The 23211-nt window shown below is 37.3% G+C and overlaps 4 protein-coding genes, 1 long non-coding RNA gene and 2 pseudogenes across 5 annotated transcripts in view; 3 read left to right on the plus strand and 4 right to left on the minus strand.

Moving 5' to 3' along the window:
• Positions 1-23211, minus strand: part of LOC104778406 (protein neprosin) — a 648080-nt gene that overhangs the window by 392231 nt on the left and 232638 nt on the right. The gene's annotated exons all lie outside the window — the stretch shown is intronic.
• On the plus strand, positions 391-2151 carry LOC147947923 (uncharacterized). The gene has a single exon (XM_087507184.1). It carries the CDS (start codon positions 754-756, stop codon positions 1945-1947), a length of 1194 nt encoding a protein of 397 aa, XP_087363310.1. The 5' UTR covers positions 391-753; the 3' UTR covers positions 1948-2151.
• On the minus strand, positions 5432-7179 carry LOC104779389 (putative U-box domain-containing protein 58; annotated as a pseudogene).
• On the plus strand, positions 9707-10727 carry LOC147947924 (uncharacterized; annotated as a pseudogene).
• On the minus strand, positions 15088-16696 carry LOC104779390 (putative U-box domain-containing protein 58). Its single transcript, XM_019241170.2, has 4 exons — positions 16376-16696; positions 16160-16297; positions 15394-16062; positions 15088-15320 (listed from the first exon to the last, which is right to left on the minus strand). The coding sequence occupies exons 1-4, from the start codon at positions 16670-16672 to the stop codon at positions 15147-15149; spliced, it is 1278 nt and encodes a 425-aa protein (XP_019096715.2). The 5' UTR covers positions 16673-16696; the 3' UTR covers positions 15088-15146.
• LOC147947925 (uncharacterized) lies at positions 17088-17701 on the minus strand. The gene is made up of 3 exons (XR_015595574.1): positions 17667-17701; positions 17347-17440; positions 17088-17219 (listed from the first exon to the last, which is right to left on the minus strand). It is a non-coding gene; the product is annotated as an uncharacterized LOC147947925 (long non-coding RNA).
• LOC104778475 (uncharacterized) lies at positions 18591-21831 on the plus strand. The gene is made up of 11 exons (XM_087508988.1): positions 18591-19429; positions 19519-19707; positions 19800-19853; positions 19937-20047; positions 20296-20358; positions 20447-20701; positions 20809-20955; positions 21034-21061; positions 21143-21213; positions 21380-21439; positions 21540-21831. Exons 1-11 carry the CDS (start codon positions 19151-19153, stop codon positions 21606-21608), a joined length of 1326 nt encoding a protein of 441 aa, XP_087365114.1. The 5' UTR covers positions 18591-19150; the 3' UTR covers positions 21609-21831.

The raw sequence follows: 23211 nt of genomic DNA on the forward strand, positions 1-23211 counted from the left end.
GAGGTGAGTCTTGACTCTTGAAATATGTATGTCATACAAGATGCCCTGGTAACAACAATTAGAAGCAACAATCATATTGTATGTTTTATATATTGAGTCGATGGTTCAGTACCATTCTAAGAAATTAAATAAACTAAAATAATTATTGTTTTTCTCGTTTGAAAATAGAATTTTGCTTTTGTATTTAAATAGAAGAACTTTATGCCATACTATTAATATTTGTCCTGAATCAAAGCATGCAGATGCAGGAAGTGTTTTATTTTATTTTTTTGGAAGAAAGAAAACAAAAATTGCTTATGCATGAATACACGAAACGTGTGCTTATGATCATGCTCAATTATTGGGTGGTAGGTGACCATAATGAGAAAGAACAATTTCACATAATAACAAAACAAACAAAATTTTCTTTTTAATTAAATGCTCACACGAACCAGATCTAAATTTCACAATACTATAATTTACCATCCTCTCAATCACACACAGACATAAGTTGACAAAAAAAAAAAAAAAAGGTCAGATACTATAGAACATAATAATTGGGCCCATAACATTGATAAACCCGGCCCACTAAAAAGAAGGACCCGAAATGGTTACGGTAAATGAAAACAAGTGTGTTGTGTGGTACGGTGTACCTGACTGAGGCTGAGCTGGCTGTAGTATATAAATAGTGCTTGTCTCTGTCACTCCCACTTCTCTCCAAACCCTCCTTAAGTCCTTATCAACTCCCCAGCAAATGCCCAAAAGCTTTAATTAATGGCTTCCGCTTGCGTTAAAAGTGCCGGTGTTTCGCCGGAAAAGTTCTCTGCGTTCGGATGGAGTAGCCCTCGACTGTCTTTGACCCGAGAAGACAACAACAACAGACGCTCTTCTTCCTCCGTCGTCGGCAAGCAGCAACAACCTGATCCGTTACCGGAGAACCAAGATCCAGTTGTGGATTTTGAGTTTTGTCTCGAAGATCCGGTCACAATGCTCTCCGCCGACGAGCTCTTCTCCGACGGAAAGCTCGTACCTTTGAAGTTCTCTGGTGTCCCCAAGACTAGCACCGAACCAAGAGGATCACCGGAGGTTCTGAAATCTTGCCGGAGACTTGAGATGGAGATCTCTGACCTCTTCTCCCCTAAAGCCCCTCGTTGTACTACTCGTTGGAGAGAGCTTTTAGGCCTCAAGAGACTTGTCAACAACGCCAAGCCACAAGAATCTGCTAAACCCACTTCTTCGTCTTCTTCTCCTCCCTCAAACCCCAAAGCGTCGTCGTTTAAGCAATTTCTTCACCGGGGATCTAAATCCTCTGCCACCGCCGCCGCGACGTCGCCGCTGCTTAAAGATTCAGATATCTCAGAATCAATCTCAATCGCCTCCTCACGTCTCTCACTCTCCTCATCGTCTTCCTCTGGCCACGAGATCGATGACCTTCCAAGACTCTCGCTTGACCTAGACAAACCAAGTCCTAACCCGTTCCCTCCGTCGCGGACTCATCTACGAAACTCTAACCAACCGAGAATCAGGTTAGCCAAACCGAGACGGCATCATCCACCGTCGAATCCTTCCGCTGACGGATCATCATCTTCAGCATCGACGAACATTGAATCTCGGGGACTCACTGTGACGGCGGATAGTCCGAGACTCAACGCCTCCGGTAAAATAGTGTTTCATGGACTCGAAAGAAGCTCGAGTAGTCCCGGGAGCTTCACCGGCGGACCTAGGATGAAGCAGCACCATGGCATGCCGAGATCGTACTCTGCTAATGTCAGAATCACACCGGTGCTTAATGTTCCGGTTTGTTCGCTGAAATCAGGGCTTTTCTTTGGTCAGCTTTTCTCATCTTCGTCTTCTTCTTCGTCGTCTTCTTCTCCGTCTCCGGGGAACAAATCGCAAGTACAGAGCATCGGCAAAACCCGGTCCAATCGAACCAGGCTTGAACCGAAATTCGAACAATTAGAGAAGTAAACCGGGTTGAGTCAGCTGGTAAACCGTTTTGACTTTTGTTTAGGCAGACGGAGTTAGAGGGGGGAATCTTAACGCTTTAGTTTTTGCTGGGTTGTTTTGTAAACTCAAGTTTTATTTGGGGTGGAGCATAATATGTAAATACTGTTTAACAATTTATTTTCTGGGCTTATGGCATTAATTATGAAGTCTCTTATCTCTCTTATTTTTCATAAACCACATCGATTTGAGTTTTAGACCAAACAAAGCAATAACAAATAAGTATTTTTAATTTCTCTGTTAAACAATAAATTCGATGAATATTTTTTTTAAAGAAAATTCTGACCAAAAAGTATGATGTGCTTGCGGAGATTGCTTCAAAAGATTTTTGAATGTTTAAAAATAGTTTGTGACAGAATAATAACCTAAAGATGATTAATGATTAACTACATAAAGAGAAATTGTAATTCCTGTTTTGGGGAGAAGTTCCTACTTCAATTATTAGAGTTACTTTTCTTATTAATAATGAGTTTGCAATCTCAATGAAGATCCAAATTGCAAATCCTTCTCAGTTAATACTAGCATTGTTCAGTTTTTGACATCAATGTAGTGTATATTAATATAAAAACGACAACTTTATGCGAGTTTGATTTGAAAGATACAAATCCTAGTAAGTAACTTTTTAACTAAGAAAGACAGCTTTTAATATGGTTTAATGCAAAAAGTAGAGATAATTAGTAGTACTATTACAACTTGAAATTTGCATGTGTCATAGTTAGTAGAGTAGATTAGTGAGGATAGACTGAAATAGGTCGGTGGACCAAATCAAAGAGGATCTTCGATGTCTTCACAAAACTTTTATAAAATTATTTAGACAGCTCCATGTTTTTTTTTTGTTGGTAACACTAGCAACCCATTTTAAAACTTGTTTATCAAACACCAAAAGAAAATGTTGAAGTTTAGTTGAAACCTCTCAGTAATATCAACTTCTTCTGTAGTCAATTTTTGTCTGGATTATGTTTAAAATAAACAATGAAAATATAATGTGGATTGAAGATTTCAAGGGACTGAAGAGACAACTGAGGTAGTAGTATAATATAATAAGTAAGTAATTAAGGGACAGATCTGAGATTATTGATGAATAAAAACACGGTTAAGGGTGCCCGAAGAGAGCTGTCATTCGTAGTAGCTTAGCTTAGCTGCAGCTATGAAAAATCGGTAATTAAAAAAAGTTAGCTCCGTCGTCAAAATATTAATGTATCTCTTTAGAAAAAGACCACGATCGATATATATTTCAAATTGAAAATAAATAAAGTTGCTCGTGATTATGGAACATCGCTTCATAAATCCCAGCCGTTGGATTCATTCTCTCCCAACCGATCCACAACAATAGGACAAGAATAATTCATGCAAATAATACACTACACATTATATGCATCTGTAAAGTAGCATTGCACTTTAAATTCTTAGAAATTATTCTGGAAAAATAAAATTTTGTCATATATATATAGAGAGAGAGAGAGTTATCATATCATACACAGACAATCACTTCATTTTGTCATACTTTACTTCAGTGATTGAGAGAAGTAGCCGTTAGGTCAAATAATAGGATCTATCAATATCAATTTATAAACGACATAACACAATAAATCTAAGCCTATAAACTATTTACTGCTGCCTTTAAATAACCAAACAATCTACTATAACTATTTAATACTTGTACATGGAGTTTTTTTTTACCGGACTACTAAATCCAAATTGAAACGCATTTTGAAACAGTCAAATTCATTGTCCTAAATCATTAAATACCTAGTGTACATTTCATCCACCAAATGTTACATTATGTAAAAAATAGAAACTGATAATGAATTGGTAATTAAAAAAAAAGAGAGTAAAGGTAGAGAGAGTGGTGAAATGAATGAGAGAACGTGATAGTTCCCAGTGTTGTGCCCTCTGTAAAGATTCTTTCTCTACCAATTGGTTCTCTCACTCTGCCCTTTTTGCATCTGTCTTTTTTTTTTTTTTTTTCTTACTACTAATATAAACAGTGTCACGACAAATGGCTTAACTAGTGAAAGGCCGACAAAGAAGAAAAAAATTAGTTACAAAAGAATCGTTTCTCTACATTATTTTAGTCCATCAAACGGCGCTTAAACTAAAATACCAAAGACATAAGCTACTTATATAATTAACACTTATAATCATCCTTTCTTGATCTTTATTGTTTTCTTTTACAAAAAAGAAACGACAAAAGACATTAAAAAATATAAACCCTTATAACTTTAGGGTTTACTATAAATTATACATGGCGCTCATGCTGAGTTTCCCCTATATCCATTCATTTGTTTTTGGCTAGACTTCACAGGTTATCAAATATTTTATTATACTTTACCTAATATCTTTATAAACAAGATCAAAACTATATTTTTCTTAATTGCATTTTAGATAGTTTTTCCATATCATGTAAAATTTGTTAGTAAATGATATAAGCTTTTTGGAAAATGACATATTTGTGCTACGGAACATAGACAGAGAAGAAAGGACAGGTAGAGCTGGGTTCTTAGCTGTTTGTTACAAAGAACCAGATGTAAGATTGAATAGTAATAATTTTAAAGTTTATAATAGAAACAGGTGGTAAATAAGAACGGGAAACAAAGAAACAAATTTTTTTTGAAAAAAACAAAGAAGAAATATTTTGTCTTGTACGTACTGAGGTGTGAATATAAATAGTGTATAAAAATGCGTGTATCTTTAACGTTTTGGGGTAACAAGTTGCAATGATAGAGCCTAAATATATAAGTATATTGGAAGTTAATTTATTGACCGATGTGTAAAAAAAATCTGCAGGCCATTGTCTTGTCCTCTTCTTATCTCCCTCTGTGTACATCTACGTACTTTCTTGTTCTTGTTCCTCTCACACTTTTGTCTCTCTCTCTCTCTCTCATTTATTATTCTTCTCTCTCTCCAAGCTCTCGTTTTCGAATTTCATGAGATGTAATAGAAAAAGACATTCAGTTTTTAATTACGAACAATTATTAGTGTTAGAAAGTTAAAATATTAGGAGACCTATATAGGCTTAGGTCAGTGATTAGGGTTTTGGCTTTTTAAGCATGCCTTGTTTCATCTCAAGATGGAGTTTAAAACGGGGCAAGCAAGAAGTCGTTGGCTCTCATTGCTATAGGTGTAATTATTTCGAAAACTGAAGTCTGAAGAAACCATTCCATTACTTGTTGAAATATCAGACAGTCTTTCATCAAAGTGTTGTGTGTTGCGTCACATTTGTCCGATTGTCACGTGATTTTTATTTTCATTGCTACCGAAAAAAGTGGGAACATATCAATTTCTTTTATATATCTTGGTCTTTCGTATGTTTGGCTTTTCAGGGCGTTTTAGGTGTGTACAAAAAGCACACTTGTCTTCTTTACCGTTCTGAGAAAAATTGGCTTTGTTTCTATTTTCGGATATTTTATTTATAAAAGCAAGGTCCCGATCTAGCCACGTACGGTTATCAAAGAGTTTTAAAATACGTATTGAGTTATAGGCCCAATATCAAGTTAGAGTAAACCGGTTCGAAAAACAAAAGAAGAATCAAACCAACTCCTGAATCGCAGACCGGAGAGTACGGTTAGGGATAAGGTTGACATGAGCAAGTTGGAGATTTGTCATCGGCGACGTCTTGTGACATGTGCTAAGCCATTTCTTGATAGATTCTGCTTCGTATGTGAATCCATCGGCAGCAACGTGCGGATCTTTCATGACATCCTGCGACAAATATAAACCACATTAACTTATATTACTCTCTATTAAACATCTATGGGATCTGATTTTTACCACAAAAAGAAAAAAAAAAAATGGGATCTGAGTGTTACGCAAGTAATCTTCTTGCGGAGTTGTGGTCTTACCTGTGTGATAGGACAGACAAATGATGATAGAGGTTGGCGCTCTGTCATTAACTCTTGTGCTGTTTTGAGAGCATTATCCCTCTCTTGTCGCATCGCATCTGCTTCTTGCCTGGACGCTTCAAGTAGTCCTTTGACAGTCTCGAGCTCTTGTTTTTCTTTAGAAAGAGCATCCTCTGTATATTTCCTAACAGTTGACTCTTGGTCGTACATGTCTCGCCAAGTTAAGACCTGTGATTTCAGGTTGTCTTGTTCTATTATACATGTTTCATGCAGTTGCTTTATTCCCTCCAACTCTTTGCTTAGTTGAGTTTCTGTCCGAAGCTGCTTCAACTCTGCTTCATGCTTTTGCTCCAAGGCTTCTTGAACTTGTGATTGATATTTACCTTGTTCTTCCTTGTAAGACTCAAGTAGCCCTTCCATCACCTCTACTTCTTCCTTTTTTATAGCAAGTGCATCTTCTGCTTCTTTTCTAAGCTCCACTTGCTCATTGTAGATGTGCAGGAAATCCCCATTGTCCCAAGTCATGTAATCACGTTCTACGTTTGCAGCGATTTCTCTTCCTCTCCTAAGCTGCAACTCTGCGTCAAGCTTGTGCTCCAAGGCTTGCGCTTCAAGTTGCAGTTTACCTTGTAAGACTCAAGTAAACGTTCCATCATCTCCACTTCTTCCTTTTTCCTAGCAAATGCAACTTCTGCCTCTTTCCTAAGCTTGACTTCTTCCTTGTAATTGCTCTCCAACTCTACAGCCTGTAAATCAAGCTGCCTTTTAGAGACACGATTACGTTGAAATATCTCATGTCTTATAATTAAGATGGTGGCTGTGTTACCTGAAAACTTTGAATTAGCTGATTCAGATTTTCATTTGAAAACTCTAAGTCAGCTAGTTTTTTAATGGAGCAGAGAAACAAATTCATAGCATCAGTGTTCCTCTCTGGTGGAAAGATGGGATTCATAAGCACCTGCAAAATTACAATTAACACTAGTATATATGCTCTTAATCAAAAACCCTACAAAATTAGCAGTTTCAAAGAGTGACAAAAATTGGCAAAGGCAAGGGAAACCTTAGTTATGTTTTTCCGTGTTCTTTCAATGATCTTCGTATTCTTGAAAGTTTCAGCCAAAACCCTAACGGTCTTGATGAATCTCCAATAAGTTGACTCATCAACATAAACAAGTGGGAATTGTTCTGTTTTGGGGGATGAGTTTTCAAGCTCTATTTGGCATCTGCGCAAAAACTGTCTCTCAAAAATTGTTATCTCGCCGTCAGGTGGAAGAGGGGGAATCTCGTCAAAAAGCTCTACACATAGACGAGCAAATAATACACACGAGTTTTCCAATGTCGCCATATCCAAAACGCAAGACTACAACATACATATTAGTGATCAAAACAATTAGAAAATGGCTCATATAGATATCTATAGATATATAGATGTATGCCTACAAACAAAAAGCCACAGAGAACCTTTAAAAGAAAATTAGCAGAGGGAGATCGATCTTATTATTGCATGAACAATCTCATCCTTGCTCTTGTCAGAGTTGCGTTGCGTTGCGTCAACCAGTTGAGTAGGTTCAAGACGCAAAATCAATTGACAAAGAAGCAAGAGACTGTTCTAGCGCCGTTCTCATTGATAGGTTCTAATTAAGGTATATATACATGTCATACACAAACCCTAGATACAACGCGAGAATTAGAAAAATACTTCGTTCACTCCTAGGGTGAACTTTTTTATTCGCTTCTTCCTTTTCAACCAATCAAAATCTTCTATACATTATATTGTTTAAAAAAAATAAATCAAAATTAAATTAAAAAGCAAAACAGATTAAGGAAAAAAATTCTGTATATTTTTTTAAAGAAAGTTAAATATTGGCTTGGTTTAGATTTTACAATTAGAATGAAATGATGTATCGGTTTGAGTTTATAAATAAGGTGATTAGGGTTTAGATTTTACAATTCAAACAAAATTATATGTCGGTTTGAGTTTACAAATGAAGTGGTTAGGGTCTAGATTTTACAATTAAAACGAAATTATATGTCGGTTTGGATTTACAAATGAAGTGGTTAGGGTTTAGAATTTACAATTAAAATGAAATTATATGTCGGTTTAGGTTTACAAATGAGATAGTTAGGGTTTAGATTTTACAACTAGAACAAATTATATGTCGGTTTGGGTTTACAAATGAGATGGTTAGGGTTTAGATTTTACAATTAGAATGAAATTATATGTTGGTTTGGGTTTATAAATGAGATGGTTAGGGTTTAGATTTTACAATTATAATGAAATTCTATATCGGTTTGAGTTTATAAATAAGTTGTTTAAGTTTTTAATTTTATAATGAAATGCTATATACAAATTTTGTTTCCTTATTTTATAAGGAGGTGAATGAATAGGTTCTTAAATGTATTATGACATGTCAGATTATCATTGGCTAAAATAAGTGAAGTTCACCTTAGGAGTGAACCCAAGAATTGTTCGTAAAATAAATAGAAGATTGACATAATACTTATGATATATGACAAAGTGTTGTAAAATTTGGAGTAGATTTCCATAACCGGCCCATTACATGTCTTGGTGTGTACGGCCCATGGCTGAAGGCCCATTACCTATTTCCTATTCCTAGTCGGTTTTGTACTAAGGCTTTGCCTTTACTATATATATGTAACATTCGATCATGTTATGAATAATAAAACAAGAGAAAACCTCCTTTGATTTCTCTAGTTTACAACACGTTATCAGCACGAGTTTGCCCTAAAACTCCAACCGAGAAAAACCCTAAAAACCGCCGCCGCTCAAAACCCTTGTTCGTCCAAGCTCGGCGATCAGTTCCTGTTCATGATCCGTCCGAGTTCGTCCAAGTTCGTCGACGGCTACCATTCGTGACCAGATTCTCGTCTGCAACCAGTCCGAGTTCGTGGTCCGACTTTGTCCGGGGTGAGTTCTGTTCAGAGCAGCAGTTCGAGTTCGTGATCGGTTCTTCCTGCTATTCAGGCCGAGGTTCGTGATCGAGAGAAGAGTAAAACCAAGGTCTTTAGCTCCCGGTTCATATCCAGTCAACCCCAAAAGGTGTTAAGGTAAACGATCAATCCTTATAAGAACACATGTACCGAATCTAAACTTCAACCTTATTGGAACCCTAAAATCTACAAGTAAACAACCAACAAACAATCCCTAAGCTTTGTTTTCCTAAAACCCTAAAATCCTAAAATTTTAAAATTCGGTTGATTGAGGTTTAGGATTGCTTAGATTGATTGCAATTGAACTGATCATGATATGTTTAAAATCTGGTTGTTTATTGTTTACTTGTTGCATGAGAACCTTAGAACTAGAAACCTAAAACCGAAAATCATAGAGAAATATTAAGATGATTGTTCTAAGGATTAAATCCGATTAAGATTGTTTGTTTTAAAATTCAAACCCTAAAACTAAGAAATTAAAATCGGAATTATAGTATGTTTGCATGAGAAAATAAAATTAGGATAACCCCTAAATTAATTCTAGAAATTATCCTAAAATCCAAGAAAATATTTCCTAAAGCTTTAATCTAGAAAAAGGAAATTTGAGAAAAGGAAAAATTTAGTAAAAGGAAATTATTGCATGCTAGATTAAAATTCTTGTCTAGGATTGTTATTTCATGCATATTGATCCACAAAATTAAGAGATAAAAACAAGACATAAACCACGAAAATTTGAGTATAAATAAGCATGGCATGGTTCGGTCTCAAATACCGCATGGCCTTAAGTGATTGACATGATTCAGTCTCAAATACCGCATGTCCTAAATTTGTTGCATGGTTCGGTCTCAAATACCGTATATCCTAAATTGTTGCATGGTTCGGTCTTAAATACCGCATGCTAATAAACGGTTGCAAGTTCTGTTTTGTAGATGGCAAAGCTCAACAACCTCTCCTATGCTGCCCTTAATGTTTCTGGAGATAATTACTTGCAATGGGCATTAGACACAAAGATCAATCTGAAGTCGAAGGATCTTTGCGAGTGCATAGAGGATGGTAATGACTTTTCTGAAAAGAACAAGTACAAGGCAATAATGCATATTCACCATCACCTTGCTGAGAGTCTAAAAAAACCAGTACCTCACTATAGAAGATCCTCTTGACCTTTGGACAGCGTTGAAAAACAGATACGGACACCAAAAGACGGTGCTCCTACCAAAGGCTCAATTCGATTGGAAAAACTTAAGGATCCAGGACTTCAAATCCGTGGATGAGTATAACTCAGAGCTATTTAAGATAGTCTCAATCCTAAAGTTATGTGGTACCAAGGTGACTGAGGAGGACTTGCTAGAGAAGACATTCTCTACCGTTCACTCCAATAACGTACTGCTTCAACAACAGTACCGTGAAAAGGGGTTTAAGATGTTTGCAAGCCTTATCTCTTGTTTGTTGCTCGCTGAGCAGAACAATGAGCTATTGATGATGAACAATGCTTTGAGACCTCCGGGTACAGCTCCATTACCGGAAGCATACAAGGTTGATGTGGCAAAGAAAAATCCCAAAGAGCCAAAAGAGACTAAAGAGTCTAACTATGTCCATAAGGACAAGTTTGGCCGTGGTCGTGGGAGAAGTGGACGTGGTGGTCCTGGTCATGGTAGTTACCAAGGACAAGGCCGTGGAAACCGATTCGGTTTCGGCCGTGGTTGGGGAAGAGGCCACGGTGTATTTAAACCGCAACATAAGACCAAGTCCACTTGCCATAGATGTGTTATGGAGAACCATTGGGTCAAAACATGCAGAACTCCTAAGCACCTTGTTGATCTCTATCAAGAGAATTTGAAAAAGGATCTAAAAGCTAACTTGGTTCATCTCGATGGTGAAGGGGATTTCGACCATGAGAATGATGACCTATTAGATTATGAAACATCTGATTGTTTAAGAGAGGATAATTAAACTCAAATGTGGTCTTGATTTGATTTTATCTTTTATGCTTTGTATTTGATTGGATTATTGCTTTGGATAATTATTTTTGGTTTAAATTGAATTATTTTCCTTCGTTATATTTGTCTATGTTTTAAAACATAAATTCTTTTCCATTATTAGAAATGGCTGAGGACAAGAATGTACTTTTGGTTGATAGTGGATCAAGCCACACGATTTTGAAAAATAAGAGATATTTTGTTAATCTCATAATGAAAAATGCCAATATTAGTACAATTGCGGGTATAACGAGCTTGATAGAAGGCTACGGCCAATCTCACATTTTATTACCTAATGGCACACATCTTGAGATAAGTGATGCCCTATATTCACCCAGCTCTAAGAGAAGCTTATTGAGCTTTTAAGACATTCATTTGAATGGTCTACATGTTGAAACTAAGGGTGAAGGAAACCAAGAGTTCCTATATATTACTGAAATCACCAAGGACATAAGAAAGTCCTAGAGTCTATACCCGCAATAGCCACTGGTCTCTACCATGCTAAGATTAATATGATAGAAGCTAATTTGGCAATGAACAAGATGTTCAATGAAAAATTCACTTTATGGCATGACTGGCTTGGCCATCCGGGTACTAACATGATGCGTAAGCTTATAATGAATTCAAATGGGCACACTCTTAAAGAGAGAAAAGTTATCCCTAAACATCTCACGTGTGTAGCATGTGCACAAGAGAAACTTATTATAGCCGTCACCAGTGAAAATCGTTAAAGAGACTTTAAATTTTCTGGAAAGGATACAAGGAGATATATGTGGACCAATACACCCACCTTGTGGGACGTTTAGATATTTTATGGTCATGATAGATGCATCAACCAGATGGTCGCATGTTTGCTTATTGTCAACTAGAAACCTTGCGTTTGCTAGATTGCTGGCCCATATTATACGTCTTCGAGCCCACTTTCCATATTTTCCACTTAAGACTATACGTCTAGACAATGCTGGTGAATTTACATCCCAAGCGTTTAATGAATATTGTATGTCCATGGGGGTGAGTGTGGAACATCATGTGGCACATGTCCATACACAAAATGGATTAGCTGAATCCTTCATTAAACGTATTCAATTGATTGTTTGACCATTGCTTATGAGGTCGAAGCTTCCTGTGTCGGCTTGGGGACACACAGTATTACATGCAGCTGAATTAGTACGCATCAGGCCATCTAGTGAACATAAGTATTCACCATCCCAATTATTAACGGGTCATGAGCCAGACATATCCCATCTAAGAACATTCGGGTGTGTCGTTTATGTACCAATTGCTCCACCACAGAGAAATAAGATGGGACCTCAGAGGAGGATGGGAATATATGTTGGATATGATTCTCCCACCATTATTAAGTATCTTGAGCCAAATACGGGTGATTTATTTAAGGCCAGATACGCGGATTGTCTGTTTGCTGAATCCGAATTTCCTATGTTGGGTGGAGAGAATAACAAGCTGGTTAAAGAAATAACATGGAATCAAACATCCTTGAATTGGCAAGATCCTCGGACTCTAGCCTGTGATGCAGAAGTCCAAAAGATTATACATTTGCAAAAGATAGCTATACAATTGCCAGATTTTTTTGCTGACCCAAAGAGAGTAACTAAATCGTACATACCAGCTTGTAATGCACCAGTACGTATTGATGTTCAGAAGGAACACAATAAGCAAGTTGCTACAGAGTCTAAGACCTGTTTGAAACGAGGTAGACCATTAGGTTCCAAAGATAAGAACCCTCGGAAATCTAAGAAAGGTGCAAATCAAACCGAGGTTAAGGAAATTATAGACATGGCCGCGGCAAATCCTAAGGCACAAAATGAGGTTTGGGACTCTGAACCTTAAGATCCTGTAGGTATTGATAATAATGAGATCTCAATAAATTATATCATGTCTAGAATACAATGGAACAGAAAAGATGTCGACATCGAAGAAATATTTGCATACAAGGTAGCATTTGAGATAAATGAGGATCATGAACCCACGTCCATTTTAGAGTGCACTCAAAGTAAAGAATGGTTAAAATAGAAAGAAGCCATTGACGTGGAGTTAAACTCTTTAAAGAAGAGGAATGTGTTTGGTCCGATCTTAAGGACACCATTTGATATAAAGCCAGTAGGACATAAATGAGTCTTTGTAAGAAAGAGAAATGAGAATAATGAAATCGTGAGATATAAGGCACGACTTGTAACACAAGGATTCTCTCAAAGTCCAGGAATAGATTATGAGGAGACATACTCCCCTGTGATGGATGCAACGACTTTTAGATATTTGCTAAGTCTGGCTATAAGAGAAAAAATCGATTTGCGGTTAATGGATGTTGTAACCGCATATCTATATGTTCCATTGGATAATGAAATTTATATGAGATTACCAGAGGGTATTGAGCTCAAAGATAAGAGCGGTTCTCGAGAACAATACTGCATAAGGCTAAACAAATCCCTTTATGGACTAAAACAAAGTGGGAGAATGTGGTACAATAGATTAAGTGAGTACCTAACCAAAGAAGGCTATAAGAATGATCCCATCAGTCCATGTATTTTTATAAAGAAGTTTGCAAACAAAGGGTTTGTAATAATAGCAGTATATGTGGATGATTTGAATATCCTAGGAACCTCTGGGGAAATCGTCCAATCAATCGAATATCTAAAGAAAGAATTTGAAATGAAAGACCTAGGCAAGACTAAATTCTGTTTGAGATTGCATTTTGAGTACGTAAATGATGGAATCCTTGTGCATTAAATGGCATATACTGAAAAGGTACTCAAGAGGTTTAATATGGACCAAGCTCACCCATTGACTAGCCCGATGGTTGTGAGGAGCCTTGATTTGGATAAATATCCATTTGGTCCAAAGAAGGCCGATGAAGAAGTTCTCGGTCCGGAAGTGCCATACCTTAGTGCTATAGGAGCATTAATGTTCTTGGCTAGCCACACTAGACCAGACATATGTTTTGTCGTGAACGCCCTTGCTAGATTTAGCTCTTGTCCAACCCAAAGGCACTGGGACGGTATTAAGCATGTATTACGTTACCTACAAGGAACATTAGATTTAGGTTTATATTATACTAATTATAACAAAGAAGGTTTAGTTGGTATTGCTGATGCAGGTTATCTATCGGGTCCGCATAATGCTAGGTCTCAAACCGGCTATGTATTTACTCACGGTGGTACAACTATTTCATGGCGTTCGATGAAACAAACCATTGCGGCCACTTCTTCTAATCATGCCAAAATCCTAGCGATGCATGAAGCCAGCCGAGAGTGTGTGTGGTTGAGGTCGATGACTCAACACATCCGATCAGATTGTGGAATGGCCGATGATAAGGAAGCAACTATTATCTATGAAGACAATACGGCCTGCATCGCATAGCTCAAGGAAGGATACATCAAGGGAGATCGGACAAAGCATATTCTACCCAAGTTCTTCTTCACACATGAATTACAAAAGGCCGGAGAAGTTCAAGTGGTGCAAGTTCCATCTTGCGACAATTCAACCGATCTCTTCACCAAGTCACTACCGACATCAACATTCAAGAAGCTCGCGCACCAGATTGGAATGCGGAGACTTAAGGATTTCTAGGGATGCTTGGAACAGGGGGAGTAATGTGTGTTGTACTCTTTTTCCTTCACTATGGTTTTGTCCCAATGGGTTTTCCTAGTAAGGTGTTAATGAGGCAGCACCCCCAAGCGCATTACAGAGATCCTTCCTAGCACTTGCACGGTTATGTCATCCAAGGGGGAGTGTTGTAAAACACTTGGAGTGGACTTCCATAACCGGCCCATTACATGTCTTGGTGTGTACGGCCCATGGCCGAAGGCCCATTATCTATTTCCTATTCCTAGTCGGTTTTGTACTAAGGCTTTGCCTTTACTATATATATGTAACATTCGATCAAGTTATAAATAATAAGACAATAGAAAACCTCCTTCGATTTCTCTAGTTTACAACATAAAGATATTATTTAGTATTTACGTAACAGTCCCTGATATCATCAATATGAGGAAAGAATGGTTGTGTTATGTAGTCAGATTACAATTAATGTAGAGCTTATCTATATAGAACTCCCAAAACGAATCCAGAATAGCTGATTTATAGTATTAAGTTACAAGATGTATACCCAAATAGTGTATACACCTACTAACTATATGTTAAATAAATCTACAAAATATTATCTCGAAACTTATATCTATTTAGTCCCGCCAAAAAAAAAGAAAAAAAAAAACATCAACTACTTCACTTGACTAATGAGTTTGAGTTTCCGATTCAAAGAGGTTCAAAAACATTGCATCACAAAATTATCAAGCGAGGCTCATAAATAGAGTTGTGAGGCCATTATAATCACTATCTTATAACTTCTAAAGTAAACCAGTTTAGAAAAGCAGGAAGACTAATTCAACTCCTCAATTGCAGTGCGGAGAGCACGGTTAGGGACAAGATTGAGATGTTCAAGTATGAGATTTGTCATGAGCGACGTCCGGTGGCCTGTACTAAGCCATTTTTGAATTGCTTCTACTTCGTATGTGAATCCATCAGCAGCCAAGTGGGGATCTTTCATGACCTCCTGCGACAAATATAAACATTACGAGATTGAGTGTTAAGCAAGTTATCATCTTTTTGTAAAAAGTTGGGCTTGCTTGTGTGATAGGGCAGTAAAATGATGGTGGAGGTTGACGTTTTGCCATTAGCTCTTGTGCTCTTTTGATAGAATTGTCCTTCTCTTCTCGTATAGCAACTGCTTCTAAGTTGATGGTTTCGAATAGTTCGTTGACTGTCTCAAGCTTTAGCTTTTCATTAGAAAGTGCAACCTCTGTTTCTTTCCTAAGAGTCGACCCTTGATCGTACTTGTCCTGCCAAGCTCTGACCTGTGAAGTTAGGTTCTCTTCCTCTGTTTTATAGGTTTCAAGCTGTAGCTTCAGTCCTTCCATCTCTTTCATTTCTTCCTCCAGCGTAGTCTCCGATTCTATCCTGAGAATCATCTCTCCCTTGTACTTGCTCTCGAACTCCTCAGCCTTCAAACGCATACCATCACGTTCATTTACAAGAGTTTCCAGCTGAACCTTTACCTTGTTAATCCTCTCCTGTTCTCTGACAAGCAAGGTTTCTGTTTGTCTCCTAAGCTGCAACTCTGCGTCAAGCTTGTGCTCCAAGGCTTGCGCTTCAAGTTGCAGTTTACCTTGTTCTTCCTTGTAAGACTCAAGTAAACGTTCCATCATCTCCACTTCTTCCTTTTTCCTAGCAAATGCAACTTCAGCCTCTTTCCTAAGCTTGACTTCATCATTGTAATTGCTCTCCAATTCTACAGCCTGTGAATCAAGATGCCGTTAGAGATGCCTACCCATACCAAAGGATTGTTTATTTGAAGATTTACATATATTCAAAGTCTTTGGATTGTGATGTTACCCGAAAACTTTGAACTAGCTGATTGAAATTTGAATTTTCATTAGAAAACTGGAAGTCAGCTAGTTTGCCAATGGAGTAGAGAAACAAATGAATAGCATCGGTGTTCCTCTCAAGTGGCAAGATGGGATTCATCAGCACCTACAATACATAACTATACAATTAATCAAAAACGCTATGAATTAAATTAGCATTTCCAAAAGAGTGGCAAGGCAAAACCTGAATAATGTTTTTCCGTGTGGTTTCAGTGATCTTGGTATTCTTGAAAACCTCAGCCAGAACCCTAACGGTTTTGATGAATCTATAACAGTTTGATTCATGGACATAAACCAATGGTAGTTGTTCATCAGTTCTGGGGGATGAGTTTTCAAGCTCGGTTTTGCATTTGCGCAAAAACAGTCTCTCAAAAGTTGTAATCTGGCCGTGAGATTCATCTGATGGTAGAGGAGGAAGCTCGTGAAAAAGCTCAACGCACAAACGAGCGAATAACACTTGGGAGTTTTCCACCATTGCCATATCGAAAACGCATGACGCTAGAGACTGCAACAACATATATACATAATATAGATATATATTTAGAAAGAAGTCTCGAAGATATATATATATATATATATATATTTTTTTTTTTTTTTTTTCTGAGTGAATGTAAAATTTTATTCACCAATAAAACTATTTCTTACAACATGGTTATAAGTTTAATGAACAAAGAAGTTTTTGAGTTTCGAACAGCCAGTTCTAAGTTCTACTGGAGAACTACAGCACAAGGATGTCGGCATATTTCCTGTTTCCGGAGCGGAGGAGTAGCAGAAGTCTGTTTCTAATGGTTTTGTCGATTAACCGGTGCAGGCGAAGGGCAGAGATTGGGTCTTCACCGTGTCTACGGTTATTACGCTCTCTCCATATTGAGTGAATGGTTATCTGAAAAGAATATCTCAGAAAAAGCAGAGTGGCTGGCAAGGGAGGATCCTGAGATGAGTAGTTGAAGTTGATCCCAAACAGAAGTTGACTGTCTCCCAAGGAATCCGGAGGTGAGCTGTGTCCAGATTTGATGGGAATAGGGGCACTGAAAAAATAAGTGATTTCTTGTTTCCAGCGGATCATGACAGAAGACACAAGCTGAATTCACATGGCAGAAGTCTCGAAAATATATATTTTATCAACAAAGAGAAACACAGAGAGAGAGAGAACACCTTTAAAAGAGAAGCGGAAGGAGATGATCTTATTGTATGAACAATCTCATCCTTGATCTTGTAGAAGTTGCGTTGCGTCAACCAGTTGAGTAAACTAAGACGAATTCAAAAGGCAAAATAGAACAAAACCATGAAGAAAATACAGATCCATGTATGTATGTATGTATGTATGTATGAAGGAGAATTTTTAATGTAATCATATTCACTGTTAGAGCTTATCTTTTTACTTACAAGATGTACACAAAATATTCACAATATCTACCAAAATATTATATCGAAAAAAGAGATGGAGGCAGAGTTTGCAGGAAAGCTTTTGTTACCTCATTAATTTTTCTAGGACTTGCTTCTCCTCAATCGAACTTACACCACCGGTGAAACTCCGGCGAGAATCCATGAGGAATGAAGAAGAACTTACTACTAAATTGTTTGTTATTGTGAGATTTGTGAAGCTCAAAAAAGTTTTTTGACTTATAAAAAAAAAAGTGTTTCAACTTCTTCGTAACTCTATGACTTGTCTCGTCTGCCTGTCTTCTTTTAATTAACGTCGGCCCATAAGTTTGACTGAAATTATATCAGATAGGCCCAATTATAAAGCCCATTAGTAAAGTGTAAAACCCTAGCTATAAAAACCCTAGATGGCTCCCTTGCGAAAAAAATCATTTCTCTCTTCGTTGTAGAGAAATCGGCGACGAATCTGAAACTAGGAGCAGCAACTAAGACACTCAACAACAATGAGGGCCAAGGTAATTACATCTCCTTCTCCCTTCGTCGGTTCATTTGTTTTGTTGTTCTTCTTTGTATTCGTCGATCTCATTAGCGTTAATATAGATTCCACCCATTAGATGATCTAAGTAAGCAATTCATTTATGGTGGACTTACATATGTAAAAGTCGGACAAGAAGATCTTAAGGGTTGTGTGTGTTTTGTTGATATTAGAACAATAGAGATGGATGTTTGGGTATATCTGTATTCGGTTTTGACTCACCACCATTTGGATTGCTTGGGAAATATTGATTCTATTTCCTATTGAACATCCCATGTGAAATGTAAATCTTGATTGGAACGATCTATGTGTATATAGGCTTCGTTACAGGTTGCTTTTAAAATCTATAGTATAGGGGTCTGGTTGATGTAAATCTCTCTATTTATTTATAGGTCATTGATGATGGTGTTTTTTTTTTGTTGGCAGTGGAAGAAGAAGCGTATGAGGAGGTTAAAGAGGAAGCGTCGAAAGATGAGACAGCGATCCAAGTAGACCCCCACCCAAGTTTCCCCTCCCCCCCCCCCCCCCCAATAAATCTCTCAGCCGCTCTCAGTGATTCTGTTTACTTTTAGTTTTGTTTTCTTGAGACTTTTTTTTTTGTTAGCAGACTTTTAAATCTTTTAATATATCTGAGTTTGAACATTCTGTGATGTATGTAAAACTTGCTTTGCTTTGTTCTCTCTTTTTTCAAAATATATATCGTCACAGATCTTCTTCCGTATCTCTGAATCTATATTCTCATAATGTATCTGTAGCTTAATTGTCTGGAGACAACCCATCTTTGAGTGATGAAACAGTAGTGTCTTTAAAAACGAATGAACGAACAGCCCTTAAAAATGGTGATTTAGCTCATAATCATATTCTCGAATTGAAATGTGAAAATTTGTATTCAGAAAAATGCTTAAAATAATAATAATTCTGAGTACAGAAAGGACCAATCAGCACATTCTCTTTTAGTAGCGGCGATAAGCATTGAGAGACGTCGGTATTATAGAAATTGGAAGGTGAGAGAGGCTGAGAAAAATTACTACAGTAACAACAATGGCGAGAGCAGCTTGTAGCAGTGCCGTCGTCACGGCTATGGCTTTGTTGCCTTCTTCTTCTTCTTCTTCTTCTTCTTCTTCTTCTTGTAAGTCTCTTCTTCTCTCAAGTAGAAGAAACCAGCTCCTCTTCTCCGGGGGTAAATCCAAGTTCGTCGGAGTTCTGACCTTCCAGAACCAGAAGCGATGCTTTGCCTCCACCACCAAAGTAAGCATGAGCTTGAAAGCTGGAATCGTCGGTCTTCCTAACGTTGGCAAGTCTACTCTCTTTAACGCCGTCGTATGTCTCTCCCTCTCTCTCTCTCTATTTCTATCTAAATTCTTCTTCTCTTAGGCATTTCATCGAACACCTTTTGGTCAATGTCTCAGGTTGAGAATGGAAAGGCTCAAGCTGCTAATTTCCCCTTTTGTACGATTGAGCCCAATGTTGGCATTGTTGCTGTTCCTGATTCTCGTCTTCATGTTCTCTCCAAACTCAGTAGTTCCCAAAAAATTGTCCCTGCATCCATTGAGTTTGTGGACATTGCTGGTCTTGTCAAGGGTGCTAGCCAAGGAGAAGTCTGATTCATCTCTCTCTTCTCTCTACTCTCTACTCTCTCAATGCCTGGTAACTCACAAGGTTTGATTTTTTTTTGTTTGTTTGTTTGTAGGGTTTAGGCAATAAGTTCTTATCTCACATCAGAGAAGTTGATTCCATCCTCCAGGTTCATTTCTCCTCTTCTTGTTCATCATGGTTATGCTTTTGTTTTGTTGCCCTTTGTGTACTGATTCCTCATGTTCCTTGTAGGTGGTGCGATGTTTCGAGGACAATGACATTATTCATGTCAATGGCAAAGTTGATCCCAAGTCTGACATTGATGTCATCAATCTCGAGCTTATTTTCTGCGACTTAGATCAGGTGCACTCAGACCCGTCCTCTTCTTGTATAACTCTTTTTTTCATTGTTCAGTGAGCTGTTCATTCTCGAGCTATGCACTTGTGTGAACACACCCTGTCTCGTGTTTAGGATTTCGTTTTCTTTATTTTGCACTAGCGAGAGAGTATTGATCTTCTTTCCTATCTGTGTTGTGTTCAATACGCTCCAGAACACCTTTATGTCTTAAACCGTTGATGAGGCTAATTTACATCTTTTTGCACAAAATGCAGATTGGTAAAAGGATTGAAAGACTTAAGAAAGGGAAGGCTAAGGATTCACAATCCAAAGTCAAGGTAGAAAATTTACCCGAGATACTACTGACTTCTCTCATAAGCCGGTCTGCTGATATTCACGATGTGTATGTGACATTCTATTACACAGGAGGAAGCTGAGAAATCTGCTTTGGAAAGAATTCAGGAGGCTCTCCTGGATGGAAAACCTGCACGGGCAGTTGCATTGTCCGACCTCGAGATGGATGTTGTGAAGCATCTCTGCTTGCTTACAATGAAGCCTATGATCTATGTGGCAAATGTTGCGGAAACTGATCTTGCTGAGCCGGAGAAGAACGCTTATGTTGAAGAAGTGAAGGGTCTTTCTTCTGATTTGCAGTCTGGACATGTGGTTGTTTCAGCCCAGGTCAAGATCTTTGTCTATTTACATTGTATGCTTTGACGTTTTCATGCATGTATTTTACTTAAAACGTTCTTCCACTACTTGACAAAATCTTCCTTTCCTGGAAGCAGGTTGAGTCTGAGCTAACCGAACTTCCTCTTGAAGAACGCACGGAATATTTGAACTCTCTAGGTGTCAGTGAAAGTGGCCTCGGGAACCTTATCAGGGCAACATACAGCCTGCTAGGTTTGCAGACTTACTTCACTTCTGGTGAAAAGGTGAAGAACACATACAAAGTAAAAAGCTTGTTGTTGAACATAATTCACAAACTCTAAAATGTTTATTCTCTATGGCAGGAAACAAGAGCATGGACAATACACGCAGGTTAGTTTCCACTCAGTAGGGTTCTCAAAAAGCATTATTTCTTGTGATGTAGTAATTTGGTGGAGATTTCTGTTGATACAGGCATGACTGCACCACAAGCTGCTGGCGTCATTCATTCTGACTTTGAGAAAGGATTTATTCGAGCTGAGACTGTAAGCATTTTTTTTTCTCTCTTAATGAATCTCTTGTACAGTTATACTCCCAATTCTGAACATGATGACCCCATGGTCATGAAAATTGGAAATCGAAAGCTTCAATTGTCAATTTATTTTTCTTTCATATGAATCCGGACATCATCTCAATAGTTTTCTTGTTCAGGTTGCATATGAAGATTTTGTGTCTGCTGGGTCTCTTGCAGCAGCAAGGGAGAAAGGACTTGTGAGTTTCTCCTTGATGTCCATAGATTGAGCTGCCTGGCTTGTAATAAGACTTCTTACTGGGAGTTTGCTTGAAATATGTTTATTATTTTGTTTTGCAGTTGAGAGCAGAGGGTAAAGAGTATATTGTCAAAGAAGGAGATGTGATGCTTTTCCGCTTCAACGTATAGCATAACCCTAAGATCTCAATCACATTCTTCACAGAACACCACAGGTTGTGTTTCATTGCTCTTGGTTTTGCAAAATATAGCGATATCTTTTCTTTTATTTTACTTTTACACTCCCAAGGAAGTAATTTTTATATGAAACAAAGATGAGCTGTATAAGTTTGGTAGAACAAGGTACCAGATTTCATGGGATTTGGCAATTTAATGCAATAATCATGTGTATCAACGCCAATTGTACATGAATCTTATAGTATTTTTTTTTTTTTTTGTCGTCTCGAATCTTATAGTATTTAGATTAATATTTTGTGAGATTTTTCTCTAATTTTTTTGGCTGAAATAGTTTCGTGACTGGCAATACGAAGAAAACGGATTTAATTCTTTTGTACCCTCCTTGTGTCTAAAATTCTTTTATACATTAAACCCGTTAATTCTACTTTCACAATAATTCTATTTATTAGTTTTGACTTTTCTTTAGTTTTGTATTATTTAAATAAACTAGAAATATTGGGTATATCTTTTTTAAAAAACAAACCAATCACAACTCATTTTTTTCCAACTCGTAATCATCCATATGACCCACCAAAGACAAAACTCCACAATTGAAGCTCGTTTTAGGTAATTTTTTGGGTTTATTCAACAGTTTTTGTTCAATTTTAATGTATTTGAAACTTGTTTATGGTGTAAGTAGAGTTGATATGTTAGATTTGTAATGAATTCTAATTTGGGACATTATTAGATTTCTTATAAATTCGCTTTTTGTATGTTTATTGGGTTAATCTTGTTAATTCTTATTTGTTCAAGTCTATTAGACTAGAGTAATGAATAATAATCTTTACACATTCATTCATTTGATTATGGGGGAAACTATTTAAACAATGAAGATGAAATACAATGGATTTCAAGAGAAGATGTTCGTCATGCTCTATTTGATGAAAGCACCTATTGAGTAGGTTACTTATTCTGCATTGGTTGATAAAATATGCAGAAAGATGGTGGTAGTTGTAGGGGCGAAGAAGAAGTTTAGCTATATTCCAGTTTCAGTGAATCCTAAAAAACCAATATATATCTTTGATGATGATGATCTTTTGTGTTATCTAGAATAGAATCAAACTAAATTTAATGTAATGCATGTGGAGCTGGATAAAGATGACGAACAAAATCAAGGGTGTGAACAAAATCCAGTTGGTGAAGCTTGTGAAGTTGGTCAAGTTGCAGAAACTGGTCAAGTTGCAGAAATTGGTAAAGTTGTAGAGGAGTTGATTTCAAGTGCAAGAACTTGTATTGGTGATGGTATCATGACTCTTTATGCAGGTGAAACGTGTGAACATAATGAGTTGCCCCGAAATGATGAAAATGATGCAAGTGAAGAACGAGAAGACATGTTGCAAAAGTGTAATGATGATATGCTTCAAGGTACTAAGGTAAATGTTGAGTGGGAAGATGGTGTGAATCTGATTGTAGGTCAAAAAATTGGAAGTAAGAAAGCAATACAAGATCTTCTTGAAAAACAAGCACATAGGAACTGTTTTGAGTTTGTAATAATGAAGTTGGAACCAAAGCTGTATGTGGTAAAATGCAGTGAAACACAAAAGGGCTGCAAGTGGTC

This window comes from Camelina sativa, chromosome 3 (genome assembly GCF_030686135.1).
Source record: "Camelina sativa cultivar CO46 ecotype springtype chromosome 3, ASM3068613v1".
Classification (NCBI taxonomy): Eukaryota; Viridiplantae; Streptophyta; class Magnoliopsida; order Brassicales; family Brassicaceae; genus Camelina; species Camelina sativa.